At 45.1% G+C, this 14,150-nt stretch overlaps 1 protein-coding gene across 1 annotated transcript in view; it reads left to right on the top strand.

Moving 5' to 3' along the window:
* LOC144261949 (24-hydroxycholesterol 7-alpha-hydroxylase-like) overlaps positions 1-14,150 on the top strand; it is a 47,891-nt gene that overhangs the window by 19,561 nt on the left and 14,180 nt on the right. Inside the window, exons 3-7 of the mRNA XM_077811522.1 lie at positions 556-730; positions 4,150-4,299; positions 5,147-5,240; positions 5,837-5,935; positions 13,183-13,273. Of these exons, the coding sequence (XP_077667648.1) occupies positions 556-730; positions 4,150-4,299; positions 5,147-5,240; positions 5,837-5,935; positions 13,183-13,273 (609 nt within the window). The remainder of the gene's footprint in view (positions 1-555; positions 731-4,149; positions 4,300-5,146; positions 5,241-5,836; positions 5,936-13,182; positions 13,274-14,150) is intronic.

Raw genomic sequence — 14,150 nt, 5'->3', positions numbered from 1 at the left:
TGCACAGCGGCACCTGCTGCGGAGGAGAGAGTGAGGGGGACTGTTGAACAATAAACACTTAGATCCCAGACCACTTACAGCTTTATAGATTAACAGTAACTCCTTGAACTCCCCCCTCACAGCCCCCCTTCCCCCGCAAGCCTAGCAGGTGCTCAGTGCAGGTGATGGAGCAGCGATTCTGTATGCTCTCAACATGAAGCTCCAAAACGTGCCTTTGGAATTGCTCGGCACATAAATCAGGGGAAGTGTTTGGCATATTTATTTCCAAGAGACTGAAGCTTTATAGGGCAGAAGGAGGAAGTTCCCTACTGAGCAAAAGAAATAAAACTTAGTGGGGTCTGGGTGTTAACCACTGCTGATCCCTTTACAAGGTCAGAAATGCAGGCTGTGGGAATAAAATCTTCACGGGTATGAATTTCACTCATGGAGAGAAAGATTACGGTAAACTGAAACTAGTGTCACAAGTAATATACAAAATAGACACTTTTTACATTTAAAATTTACCTTGGCTAGTTTCCAAAACATTTACGCCTTCTCTCATTTTTGTATTTAAAGCTTCAGTTCCTGCAGAAATCTTTTATCTGAACCATAGCAGACTCTATAGCATGATGAAAGGAAAAATGGGTACCTCTCGCCTGTACCTTTTTGCTCGGACTCTGTGTCAAGAATTACATGAGCACATGGACTACTTGGGCACAGCAGGAACGGAGAATCTCAGTGATCTAATAAGGTATGTGACTTTTATAATCATGCTCTATCGAACAGATGTCCATGTTCTTTGCTAAATAAATAGTAGCTGCAGCAGTGACAGTATTATAAAGTCTGCAGGTGGAGATCAGGCTGTGGGATCCCAGAAAAAAACTCCTCCAGGAATGCAGAGCAAGCCGTTCATTGCCTCGCTGTGCCCAGTGACTTAGAGCTGGCTGGTGCAGCTCATAAAGTCCTTGCGTCTGGAGAGGGTGGAGGCTGGGACTGGCTGCCATGGAGAAAAGTCTGTTACAAGTTTTGAAAAAAGGTAAGCACAGCCTCCTCTACTTACCAAGGTATTTGCCAAGGGGACCCCAGGTCAAGGATTCACATGTCTAGGAAGTTTCTCAAGTTATATTGGCAAGCACTGGCTCATGCACCCCTTGGCAGAACTAAACAATTCCCATAAAAATCCGGGGTGAAACCCTGTCCCCAGTGAGGTCAATGAGAGTTCTGCCATTGATTTCAGTGGAGCCAGGATTTCATGCCAGGTGTGCAAGAAGTACCTGGCTGACAATCTAATATTCTGTACAGACTTTTATGCCACACTCATGACCACAGTATCTAAGCACCTTCTTATAGTGCATTAAGCAACATGACTAACATGTGTCATGTGTGTTTGTTCTCTCATCCTCTCCCCAAGGGAGAAGCGTGTGCAGTGGAATGTCTTTTTGGTAGGGAGGGAGGTTTTATTTTTTTTCATATAAATATACCTGTTGCTATACTAGAGAAGGCAAGGTAAAAGAAATGCACCTTGCACTCAGAGTGGAAAGTGATGAGGTTTATGATGAACCTCAATTCTTGGGGAAGTTCATTCCATATTTGCCTGGGCAGACCTGTACACTTCTCACCTGTTGATAACATAGCGCTTTTTCCCAGTTGTGCGGCTCATATACACTTTGGTAGGCCTGTGATTATGTGGAAATGAAGCTGAACCATATTTTTAAGGTGAGGCATTCAGTTGTTGTAGATCCAATGCCATTTATCACAAGGTACATCTGCTCTGCACAAATCTTAGAGAGGCATGTAGAGTACAGCTCTCCTTCCCTCCACCCCAGCATGGGTATAAATAGCTGTATGGATGGTGAAGCACTGCTTAGATGAGTAAAGACATGCCTGAGCCCTGTGGCTATGTATCCTATTTTTAGCACCAGGGAAAGGCTCCAGCAGTGGGGAAAGGCTCTGGCATGGGGGAGGCAGCAGGGAAAGACTCTGGCAGTGGGGGGAAAGCTCTGGGATCTGCCCACCTTTGCCTCCTTTTCCCCACCACAGGCAGCTGCCAGGGCCTTTCCCCGTTTCAGGGAAAGATTCTGCCAGCAGGGAAAGACTCTGGCAGAGAGGAAGCTGTGTGGAAAGGCATTTCCCCACTGCCTCCCCTCTTCCAGAGCCTTTCACTGGTATGTGTAGCTACTCACTGCAGTGTGGCAATGGCTTGTTTTTCACTCAGGCTTATAACTACACATACCCACCCCTGCCAGTGGTGTGCAGTGCAGACCTATCATAAAACTTAACAAGCCAATTAGGTCATGTCATAAATATAAAGGGAAGGGTAACCACTTTTCTGTATACAGTGCTATAAAATCCCTCCTGGCGAGAGGCAAAACCCTTTCACCTGTAAAGGATTAAGAAGCTAAGGTAACCCTGCAGGCACCTGACCCAAAATGGCCAATGGGGGGACAAGATTCTTTCAAATCTGGAGGAGGGGTGGGGAAGAAAGGGTTTGGTCTATCTGTGTGATGTTTTTGCTGGGAACAGATCAGGAATGAAGCCTTACAACTCCTGTTAAGTTAGTAAGTAATCTATAAGTAATCTAGCTAGAAAATAGAAAAGGAGTATTTGTGGCACCTTAAAGACTAACAAATTTATTTGAGGAGCTGTAGCTCACGAAAGCTTATGCTCAAATAAATTTGTTAGTCTCTAAGGTGCCACAAGTACTCCTTTTCTTTTTGCGAATACAGACTAACACAGCTGCTACTCTGAAACCTAGCTAGAAAATGCATTAGATTTTCTTTTGTTTAATGGCTGGTAAAATAAGCTGTGCTGGATGGAATGTATATTCCTGTTTTTGTGTCTTTTGTAACTTAAGGTTTTGCCTAGAGGGATTCTCTATGTTTTGAATCTGATTACCCTGTAAGGTATTTACCATCCTGATTTTACAGAGGTGATTCTTTTACCTTTTCTTTAATTAAAATTCTTCTTTTAAGAACCTGATTGATTTTTCATTGTTCTTAAGATCCAAGGGTTTGGGTCTGTGGTTCACCTGTACAAATTGATGAGGATTATTATCAAGCGTTCCTCAGAAAAGGGGGTGTAGGGCTTGGGGGGATATTTTGGGGGAAGATGTCTTCAAGTGGGCTCTTTCCCTGTTCTTTGTTTAAAACGCTTGGTGGTGGCAGCATACAGTTCAAGGACAAGGCAAAGTTTGTACCTTGGGAAAGTTTTAACCTAAGCTGGTAAGAATAAGCTTGGGGGGTCTTGCATGCAGGTCCCCACATCTGTACCTTAGAGTGGGGAAGGAACCTTGACACGTCATAACTAAGATAATCAACTACAGAAAGGGGAATCTAATAAATCTTGTGTTGTACACTTTTATTATGTGCCTTTTGTTTGGTATTGGTTGGTTATAAAATGGGGGCTGAAAAAACTGAAATACACACTGGTTGAAAAATGTTTATATAGCTGACCTGGAGCTGAAATGCATTGAGCCAGCAGATGGCTCTAGAGAGACAGCAGGAGAAATGTAGCTTATGATACTTAGAAAGGCAAACTAAATGAAACCATCCCTGTCTCTAATAGTCATTAAACAGTAGCTGGAGCTCAGGAGAAGATGTTAGGAATTCATAGATCTAATGACCCCCAATGAAATCTGCTGGGGATGTGTGCAGGGGGAAGGAGACAAATGAGCAGGCTGGGAGGGAGGCAGAGAGGGGGAGTGAAGCATCCCCTAGCCCAGCAGGACTCAGGATGGGGCTACATTTCTAAGCCCCTGCTGTGGGTATCACCCAGGAGAAGGGATTCTGGTGCAGCCACCGACTGGGGAAGTCCTAGCATGGAAGCTCATTTGGAATCAGACTGATGTATAATGGGGGTGGGGAGAGGTTATTCCAATGGACAGGGCCATCCTGCAGCTACTTGGTAGAGTAAGTGCTCACTAACTGGTAAAATTTGACCACAAGCTGAGGGCTTGTGCAAGGGCTATTCATCACATAGGTCCCACTTAAACTCTGTGTTGAGGGCTTAAGTCCTGATGGCCCCTCTACACAGGGGAGAATTTCATCCCAGCATGAGTTAAGGCTCGACTGTTAGGCCCAAAGAGTTATTTTTCTGTTGGTAATCAAACAGGCCTGGCAAGATGCTAGAACAGCTTCCCATTGGCCTAATGCTGCAGTGCTTCTGTTACAGATCTGTCATGTATCCAGCAACCGTAAATATCTTATTTGGAAAAGACGTCTGTCCAACAAACAAGAGTGACATCAAGGAGTTTGAAGAGCATTTTCAGAAGTATGATGAGGATTTTGAATATGGGTCCCAGATGCCTGAGTATTTTATGAGGTAACGGAGTGGGTGGGGGAATGGGGCAAGTCTTGCAAACCTATTAGAAGTGTCTTATCCTGGTAACCCTAGCAGCATTTCCTCAGAAACCAATGTTCTGCCTTTGACTCCATCTTGGTCAAATGCAGTGTTAGTTGGGCTTTAAATTTTGTCCATTAAAAATTAGGCTCCTGATTCTCCTCTAACGTATATTGGTGTAAAACTTGGATAACTCCACTAAAGTCAATGGAATTACACCACTGCATGAGGAGAATCAGGTCCTATGTGCTGGTTTTGTAAAAGATGTCCCATCCTGTCATTTTATTCTCTTGGGCCAGCACTTCAGTATTTTGTGCCCAACCTGAGGCATCTTGGGCCTTATTTTTAGTTGTAAGCACCCACAGACCTCATTGCCTTCAGATGAGAGCTGTGAGTGCTCAGTAGCTCTGAAAAATCAGACCTTGTTTTCTCAGATTGGACACCTAATGACTGAGACACCCAAAGTTAATGGTTACTTTTGGAAAAATTTGGCCTAAGTAACCTGTCCAAGGTCACACAGGAAACCAGTAGCAGAGCTGGCAGGAAAATCTAAGAGTGCTGAGTGTCAGGTCTCTCTTCTAGCCATCAGATCATGTGTTTAGCTATTGTGGGTTTCAGAGTTGCTGAGCAGCCGCTGCTGATGTTGACTCAACAGTACTGAAAAATCAGCTTGGTACGTCTGTCCCTCAAAGGAAGAGTGCCGAGGTGCTCGGAGAAGCCTTGGAGAGAAAGCGAGGAGTCCTCTTCCGTGAAAGTGATGTTGCGCTGTGCTGCCTGAATTGTTTCCCCAAATGCATTTCAAATCATTCCTATTTTTTTTTCTTCACAGAAAGTGGTCTAAATCCAAAAAATGGCTTCTAAAAGTGTTAGAAAAAGTGGTAGCAGACGCTGAGAGAGCCAATCCATCAGAGAGCAATTCCAAGGTAAATCTGTGTGTTCCATTTCCCCACACCTTACTACAACTTACTACCTCAGAAGCCTTGCTTTTCCTTCATCCACCCCAGAGACAGAAAGGGAAAGTGGTATGGAGTCTGCCCAACTGTATGCCTGGATTGTGGGAAACAGGGAGACATAAGATGACTATTCCATGCTTGTCATGAGTGTTAGGTCTGCTACACTGCACAGGACCCCTTGGAAACTGGGGAAAGCCCAGACTCTTAAAGATACTGTGTTATGGAGGGATGAGCCCTGACTACTAGGGGATTGAGACAAAGGAGTGTGGGAATCCACTTTGGATGAAGCAAAAGTGGGCCTCAGAGCGGTTTGGGGGACACACAGAGGAATTGCCCTGAAAAAAATCTCAAACTTTAGGAAGTAGGATTATCCATGTGGGGAAGCCAGGCTTCAGAGGATCTAGCAACCTTACTCTAGGCCTTATGGCAAAGAGAATACCTGCCCTGTAGTGCCCCCTTCTGCCAAGTGTGGCTCTGCAGAGGTGGAAGCATGTACCCAATTTTTAGAAAATCGTACCCTAAGACACTAATGTGTGTGTGTATATTTATGCTTTTACTTATAACAGACACTGCTGCAGCATCTCCTGGATAACTTGCATGGAAAACATTTAGCTCCCAATTATGCTCTCTTATTGCTCTGGGCCTCGCAAGCAAATGCTATGCCTGTAAGTATGATGGCTGCAGGAACACTTTCTTTCCTCTTTGATTGGACCAGATAACTCCATATCTGATTTTTTTTTTTCCAATACTCGTCCTCAAAGGAAACCTGCACAACACTTTGTTGTGGGGTAGGGGGTAGTTCAGTACCAGTCCTGGCAGCACTGCCTGGTGGCAGTACTCTGGGTTATGCTGCCCAGTGGCGAGCATCAATAGCCAGGGGTAGGGGAACCCAGGCCACCCCTGCTCCACCAGGTTCCAATCCAGGGCCCAGTGAAACAATAATTCAAAATGTTTGGCCTAGGGGTTAGGGTGCTCCTTGGGCCACTTCCTACCCTGGCTTCTGTTTCTCTGTTGGCATCACTGGGAGCTGCTGAGTCCTCCCTAGAGCCCTCTCTGTCCGTGGTTCAATCGGTCTTGCTCTTGCAATTGCATCTCTTCATCATCAACCTCTTCAATTGAAAGGCCTCAGATGGTCTGGTGATGAGGCCTGGGTCCCGCTGCATGGGGCCTTGGCGGGTTCTCAGTAGGAGCCTGAAACACACAACTGCTCCCCTGCTCCATCCACCCTGACTGAGCTAAGCTGCTCCCTTTTGAGCTCAGCCTTCATTGTGACGCTTTCTGGGCCCAGAGCTGCTCCTTAACTATTTTCTCACCAGTGTGGGGGTTGTACACCCCACCACACACCTTCAAAATGTGAGCCTAGGAACTTAAATTCATAACTCTGCAAGACACCAAAAACTATGGACTCAACGGGGATGCTGCTTTTATGGCTCATTAAAACAATTTTGTAACACACCACACCGCCCGCTACCCTTAATTGCCCAATTCAAACCCCTTATGCATAACATCTAGCCCTCAATTTCGCACTTCATTTCAAGGGACCACCTCCAACATGCACTACCCCTTATGCTTAACAATCTGTCCCACCTTATATTTAGCTCAGATACTGTGATTTCCTTCCCCCATACCTGAAGAAGAGCTCTGTGTAGCTTGAAAGTTTGTATCTTCCACCAACAGAAGTTGGTCCAATAAAAAATATTACCTCACCCACCTTGCCTCTCTAGTATCCTGGGACCAACATCCTATAGACTTATTAAAAACTGCCTTATTGTGAGTAAGCTCTTCAGATGGGATTTTTAGGCCTTGTCCACACTAGAGTTGTACCACTTTAACTAGACTGGTATAGTTATACTGGTACACTCCACCCTGCCATAGATGCAGTTATATCTGTATAAAAGTGCTTTATACGGACATTCCTCCTCCTATAAAGGAAGAGGAATAAGCCATACTATTATAAGGCACTTTTTTTTACTAGTATAACTGCCTCCATCCTCAGGGCTATTCTGGTTTAAATAAATCTCACCTCCAACTGAGATAGATACCTGTACAAAATCTGTATATAGACCAGACTTTCTGCTTAATCAGCAAGGGAAGAGATACTTCTAGTTTTGAAGTAGCTCTGCTTTTGATTTCATATTACTTCAGGGAATTTTCACCTTCTCATAAAGTATAAACTACTTCATGCATAATCAGTTAAAACTTCATGTCCACAAATTCACTTTGTTTTGCAGGTAATTAAAACGTTTCTTTGATGACACTGCCATACTGATATGACTTACTAGAGTAATGCTCTGCAGATTATTATATGCAGTATTATTTTAGAGATGTCAGTCCTAGGATATTAGAGCAGAGGTCCCCAAAGTATGGGACGCTCCCCCCAGGGGGGCGTGGAAGAATGTCCAGTGGGGCACGATGGGGCCCGGGCCTGTCCCCACAGGGCACGGACAGGGAGTGCCACCTAGCCCCTCTCCGCCTCCAGCTCTGCTCTGGTCCCGCCCCAGTCGCGTCCCCAGCTGCCAGCTCTGCACCTGGCCCCGGCCCCAGCCTCAGTGTAGCTCCACTCCCAGCCCTGCACCAGCCCCCAGCCTTGGCTGCTGACTGTGGCTCCGTTCCTGGCCCCAGACCCACGCCCAGCTATGGCTCCTTACCCCATCCGTGTCCATCTCCTCCCTCCCCCAACGAGCCACGGCCCTGCTCCTGTATTAGAGAGACAAGGTGGGTAAAGTAGTATCTTTTATGGGAGCAACTTCTGTTGGTGAGAAAGGCAAGCTTTTGTGCTATACAGGGGTCTTACTTATTAAGTTATTAGGCTTATCTATCTTATAAGCATTAGTGGGAATTTGGTACCTCATTTTTCCATTTATGTGGCTGAAACCTAATTGCATGCAAAGCATATGGCATACTAATTCATTTTAATGCCTGGGTATCTGCAATTAGAGTGAATGTAGGCACTGTATATTTCACACTCCTTTTTATAGTTTAAAGTAGAAACAGGAAAAGGCTCATTTAAGAGGAACGTGCAAGTATTCAGCAGAGGAGGAGACTGAATTTTACCCAGACTGTGAGCTCTCTTACTCCCACTGTTGGGGTTACTCACCCAACCAAGTAGACCCATGGAAATCATTGGGATTACTCAGGTTAGTAACTCGTCAACAATGGCAACAAGAGTTCACAATCCAGCCCTTAATCTTTTGTCAGCTTCTTATCTGACCTTTTATTAGACATACGGGGCAGATTTTCGCAGCTGGGTACAACATTGTTCCCACAAAATGCATTTACACCCAGTGATGGGGTAGTCTGCCACTTAAAGGCACAGGTAGCATTGCCTTTTAAGGGTTTGAAAGGGTCTACCTCTCTATCTTCTTCTACCTTTGGTCCCATCTCTATGGGGTCGGCTCTTTGCATCCTCCTCCATTCCAGTCTGTATTGAAGCAGTTCCTTGGAAATGCTGCAACTAATATATATAAAATATGGACCTAAGGGGGACATGGAGAGAAAGCAGTCTGTTGTGATAATTGGACCTACAAATTTACCATAGAATCATAGAATATCAGGGTTGGAAGGGACCTCAGGAGGTCATCGAGTCCAACCCCCTGCTCAAAGCAGGACCGATCCCCAATTAAATCATCCCAGCCAGGGCTTTGTCAAGCCTGACCTTAAAAACTTCTAAGGAAGGAGATTCCACCACCTCCCTAGGCAACGCATTCCAGTGTTTCAGCACCCTCCTAGTGAAAAAGTTTTTCCTAATATCCAACCTACACCTCCCTCACTGCAACTTGAAACCGTTACTCCTTGTTCTGTCATCTGCTACCACTGAGAACAGTCTAGAGCCATCCTCTTTGGAACCCCCTTTCAGGTAGTTGAAAGCAGCTATCAAATCCCCCCTCATTCTTCTCTTCCGTAGACTAAACATCCCCAGTTCCCTCAGCCACTCCTCATAAGTCATGTGTTCCAGTCCCCTAATCATTTTTGTTGCCCTTCGCTGGACTCTCTCCAATTTATCCACATCCTTCTTGTGGTGTGGGGCCCAAAACTGGACACAGTACTCCAGATGAGGCCTCACCAGTGTCAAATACAGGGGAATGATCACGTCCCTCGATCTGCTGGCAATGCCCCTACTTATACATCCCAAAATGCCATTGGCCTTCTTGGCAACAAGGGCACACTGACTCATATCCAGCTTCTCCTCCACTGTAACCCCTAGGTCCTTTTCTGCAGAACTGCTGCCGAGCCATTCGGTCCCTAGTCTGTAGCAGTGCATTGGATTCTTCCTTCCTAGGTGCAGGACTCTGCACTTGTCCTTGTTGAACCTCATCAGATTTCTTTTGGCCCAATCCTCCAATTTGTCTAGGTCCCTCTGTATCCTATCCCTACCCTCCAGGGTATCTACCTCTCCTCCCAGTTTAGTGTCATCTGCAAGCTTGCTGAGGGTGCAATCCACACCATCCTCCAGATCATTTATGAAGATATTGAACAAAACCGGCCCCAGGACCAACCCTTGGGGCACTCCACTTGATACTGGCTGCCAACTAGACATGGAGCCATTGATCACTACCCTTTGAGCCCGACAATCTAGCCAGCTTTCTATCCACCTTATAGTCCATTCATCCGGCCCATACTTCTTTAACTTGCTGGCAAGAATACTGTGGGAGACAGTGTCAAAAGCTTTGCTAAAGGTAAGGAACAACACGTCCACTGCTTTCCCTTCATCCACAGAACCAGTTATCTCGTCATAGAAGGCAATTACATTAGTCAGGCATGACTTGCTGACTGTTCCTTATCACTTTCCTCTCCTCTAAGTGCTATACCATAAGTATAGGCTCAATTGTAAATGTGTATGAAAGTTCATAAGCTGTTACAATAACCTAAAAAAATGTTGGTGGAAAGTAGGTCAAATTGCTTTCAATAATGAATGTTATAAGCAGGTGCAAAAGAACCAGACTAAATTAGTCCAGATGAAAAAAGGCCACCCTGATATGATTCAAGGATTATGCTGAAGTCCACCTTGGTGAAAACAGAAGGTGTGGAACTGGAAATTAATGAACCAAAATTTCTGTGTTGGATATTGGGCCTAACTGGTGGACAAAATAATGAGGGGATGGGCTATTTCAGCCATCACTGCCTTTTGGTCCTTAAAGAAAGGCTTTGGGGGGAGAAAGATGTAAGAACAGATGCAGACTGTTGGAGTGAGCTTCACCATCATGGCTGCCACCCTCACTGTTTCCTGGGACCCCAGGCCTTCGTGATCTTGAGAGGTGTCCTGACCAGACCAGGCCAGCGAGATGGATCCAGATGACATTGCCAGCCTTACCAGCTCCACCTGAATCCTAAACACCAGCTGAGATGAAGCAGGATCAAACTCAACAGCAGCTCCAGCCCATCCCAATTAACTACTTTGCTTTTACTCAAAAGGACAATTATTACCTTATTATTATTATTAGCTTATGCTCAAATAAATTGGTTAGTGTCTAAGGTGCCACAAGTACTCCTTTTCTTTTTGCGAATACAGACTAACACGGCTGCTATTCTGAAACCTACCATCTAAGAGACTGTCAAAAAGGGGGCTTTTCCTCCTAAAACTCTCTCCAGCTAAAGGGAATGAGAAATGTTGTTAAAATGAGTCTTACAGTATATTTTACATTTCAAGTGCTTGAACTGTTTTTGCTTCTTCTCCGTATCTCTAATAAAACATTAATTTTTTTAATGGCATGTTTGTCCTGGTGTTAAGCAGGCTGAGGTCTCTATATACCAAACCCCGGACCTTATTTAGCACTGTTTAATGTTGTACAATGACTGGGTTATGTTTACACCTTTGGCCAATATATTCTATCTAAATTAATACAACAGCTCCTAGGAACGATTCGTGCTTGGAAGCAAATTCTATCACTGTACATTTAAGGACCCTGGGCCAGGAGTTTTGCAGAGAGGGTGAGCCAAGATTCCTCTCTCATCCAACCAACGGGGAATGAGCTGGGAGAGGGGCACTAGCATATATACTGCCTATTCCCTCCAGGGCAAACACCAGGGATATCGGCAGAGAAACACTGTCCAGCTGAGTGCCCTGAAGGCTAATTAAGGAGAAGGGGGCAGCTGAGGGAGCAGCTGACAAAGGCCTTACAATAGACTATCCCACAACTCAGCTGCAGGGAAGAGAGCTGTGTACAAGACAATTTGATTAACATGACCCAACTCCAGAGAAGAGAGCCGTTTAAGGGGAGAGAGTGAGAGGCTAAATTAATGCAGCCACACTCCAAGGAGAAGAGCTTAGGGAAAGACTGAAAAGGAATAATCTAGGCCTAGTCTACTCTACAGTGTTAGATTGACATAAAGCATTTAATGTTGACCTAACTCTGTAAGCATCTGCACTACAATGCAGCATCCACCGATGTAACTCGCCCACTATATCGACTTAACTCCACTTCCTCGAGAGGCGTAGTGCGTAGGTCAATATAGCTAGGTCAACACAGTGTCAGCGTAGACACTTACATCAACTGTTGCTGCCTTTCAGAAGCCAACCCACAATGCCCCACACTGACAGTTAAATCGGTGCAATCGCTCGTGGGGAGGATGCACACCGCTAACCCAAATAGCACAGTGTGGATATGCAAAAGGGTTAATTACTGCGGTGGGTGTACGTTGACATAACTTAGGTCGACTTAATTTTGTAGTGTAGACTTACCCCTAGAGAAGGAACTGGGAAGGGTTCCACAAACAGGCTGGCTACAGATGCAGGAAAGAAGTCTCTCATGAAGGAAGGAAACAGAGATCACTAGTTGGACTAGGCCTGCAATGATGACTGTCCCCAGGTGTATTTGTGGCTCTGGCTAGACTAGAGAGCTTACAGTGGAGCATCTACACCGATGCAGCTGCACCTCTGTAAGCTCCCTAGTGTAGCTGCGTTAAGCTGTTGGGAGAGAGCTCTCCCATTGGCTTAATTAATCCATCCCCAATGAGCGGCAATAGCTACGTCAGCAGGAGAAGCTCTCCTGCTGATATAGCGCTGTCCACACTGTCGCTTAGGTCGGAGTAACTTACATCACTCAGAGGGGTGGCTTATTCCCACCCCTGAGTGACGTAAGTCATACCAACATCAGTGGTAGTGCAGACATAGCCTGAGTGAGCGCCTACGTAGGCTGATGGCTCTTGTTAATAGTAAGTGCGACCCTTGAAAAGGGTGTGCTCTTTGATAAAAAGATTTGTGTGGGCTTGTTTATAAGCTGGGTGAAGGGAAGTATGGTGCCACTCCTAACTGAAAGGGGGTACACCGCTGTGACCCCATGTCATCACACACCCACAAAAGGAATTGGGTAATTGTGCACAAACATTCATTTTGTACAAGTAAAGCTTTTCAACAGGAGACACGTGCGCCTGTGTTTTGCCCTTCCCTGCATTTAAAACTTGAATTGCAGTTCATTGGTTTGCAAATGCATTTCAACATTATATTCTCGCTAATCACCTGACTCTCTTGCACTGGCTTTCCACTGACTTTAGTAGCCACTTCCGACTGACAAAGGTGTAAGTGGGATGAGACTCAGGTTCATTATCCCAGGGCCTCTGGCAATCTCTCAGACCACTTAGCAGTTTTTGAAACTCCTTCACATACTCTCCATGTCCATTGTGAATCAATAGAAGTCACATTGTTCTACAGTGTCATCCTCATCTGCTTTCCGTGAGGGAGGGGCCCACTCCAAATACCCCTTAAAAATTAGGGTGGTTTGGATCTGGACTTGAGCTTTGTGACTTAGAATCATAGGCGTAGGGCTGGACGAGACCTCGAGAGGTTGAGTCCCATCCCCCTAAGTATACCTAGATCACCCCAGACAGGTGTGTCTCTAGCCTGTGCTTCTGACCTGACGCTTTTACAATACAGCTCTATAATTCTGAGGTAACTTCTTTCAGTCTCTTTCTTTAGGTGGCATTTTGGACTCTGGCATTTATACTATCCCACCCTTCTATTTACAAGAACATCATGGAGGACCTCGTTTCTGTTTTCGGCAAAGCAGGTAATAAACCAGAAATAAGTGACTGTCGAATTCTAGACTATACATTTAAAAAATAACAATCTGTTCTGAATTTGTACAGGGCCAGGCATTGGGGTTACTAGGCATAACTGCAATACAAATAATAACTGGCCAAACCCTGAGATCTTTACTCAGGATTTGCTCATCCTTACTCAAGCAAACCTACCTGTTGATGTCAATGCAAGAAATAAATAAAAATTGAGTAAGAACTCAGCAAGGATCTAAGGATTTGGCTCTTCAGGCTCAGCCCTAGCATTTGGGTGAAATCTCTCATATCTTCTAAGGGCTTTCTTGTCAAAGGAACAAGGCTTGATTCTGACTTGAAAGCTGTTTCAAACGGTTATACTCCATTGACTTCGGTGGAGTTACTTCTGGAAATAATGTTTGAAGCATTACTAAGGCCAGTGCCAGAGAAGCGGAGAGAATTCAGGACATCCTGGCTCGAAGCCCCATGTTTAATATACAATCATGTCTTTTAGGAAGCATTACTCACTCATTCTCCTCAAGTCCATGGAAGGGTGGACAGATCTGCCTGTAATGGCTGTGCTCATTCCTGAAGGCAAATTCCTTGTGTCCCTGTTGTATTTGGGCTGAGACTGCTCTGATCTTGCTTCCATTGACTCACTCAGAACTGGAAAGCAGGATTTTCTTAGTCAAGGAAATTTACTTGTGGAACTCCCTTGTATTGGAGGTCTACCTGTCTTCATTGTTGGCTGCGACCAGGGCATGCTGCAAGTCCTACTTGTTTTGGTCTGTTTACTGTGAACTATTTATGCCCCCATCATGTTTGATTTATTTAGCATTTGCCAAAGTCTCTCTTCCTATTTTGTGTGTGTGCCCAATGGGAACCTTTGTGTAT

Source organism: Eretmochelys imbricata, chromosome 3, assembly GCF_965152235.1.
Source record: "Eretmochelys imbricata isolate rEreImb1 chromosome 3, rEreImb1.hap1, whole genome shotgun sequence".
Classification (NCBI taxonomy): domain Eukaryota; kingdom Metazoa; phylum Chordata; order Testudines; family Cheloniidae; genus Eretmochelys; species Eretmochelys imbricata.
Note: the sequence above shows the minus strand (reverse complement) of the source record. Positions and strands in the feature narration are given on the sequence as shown.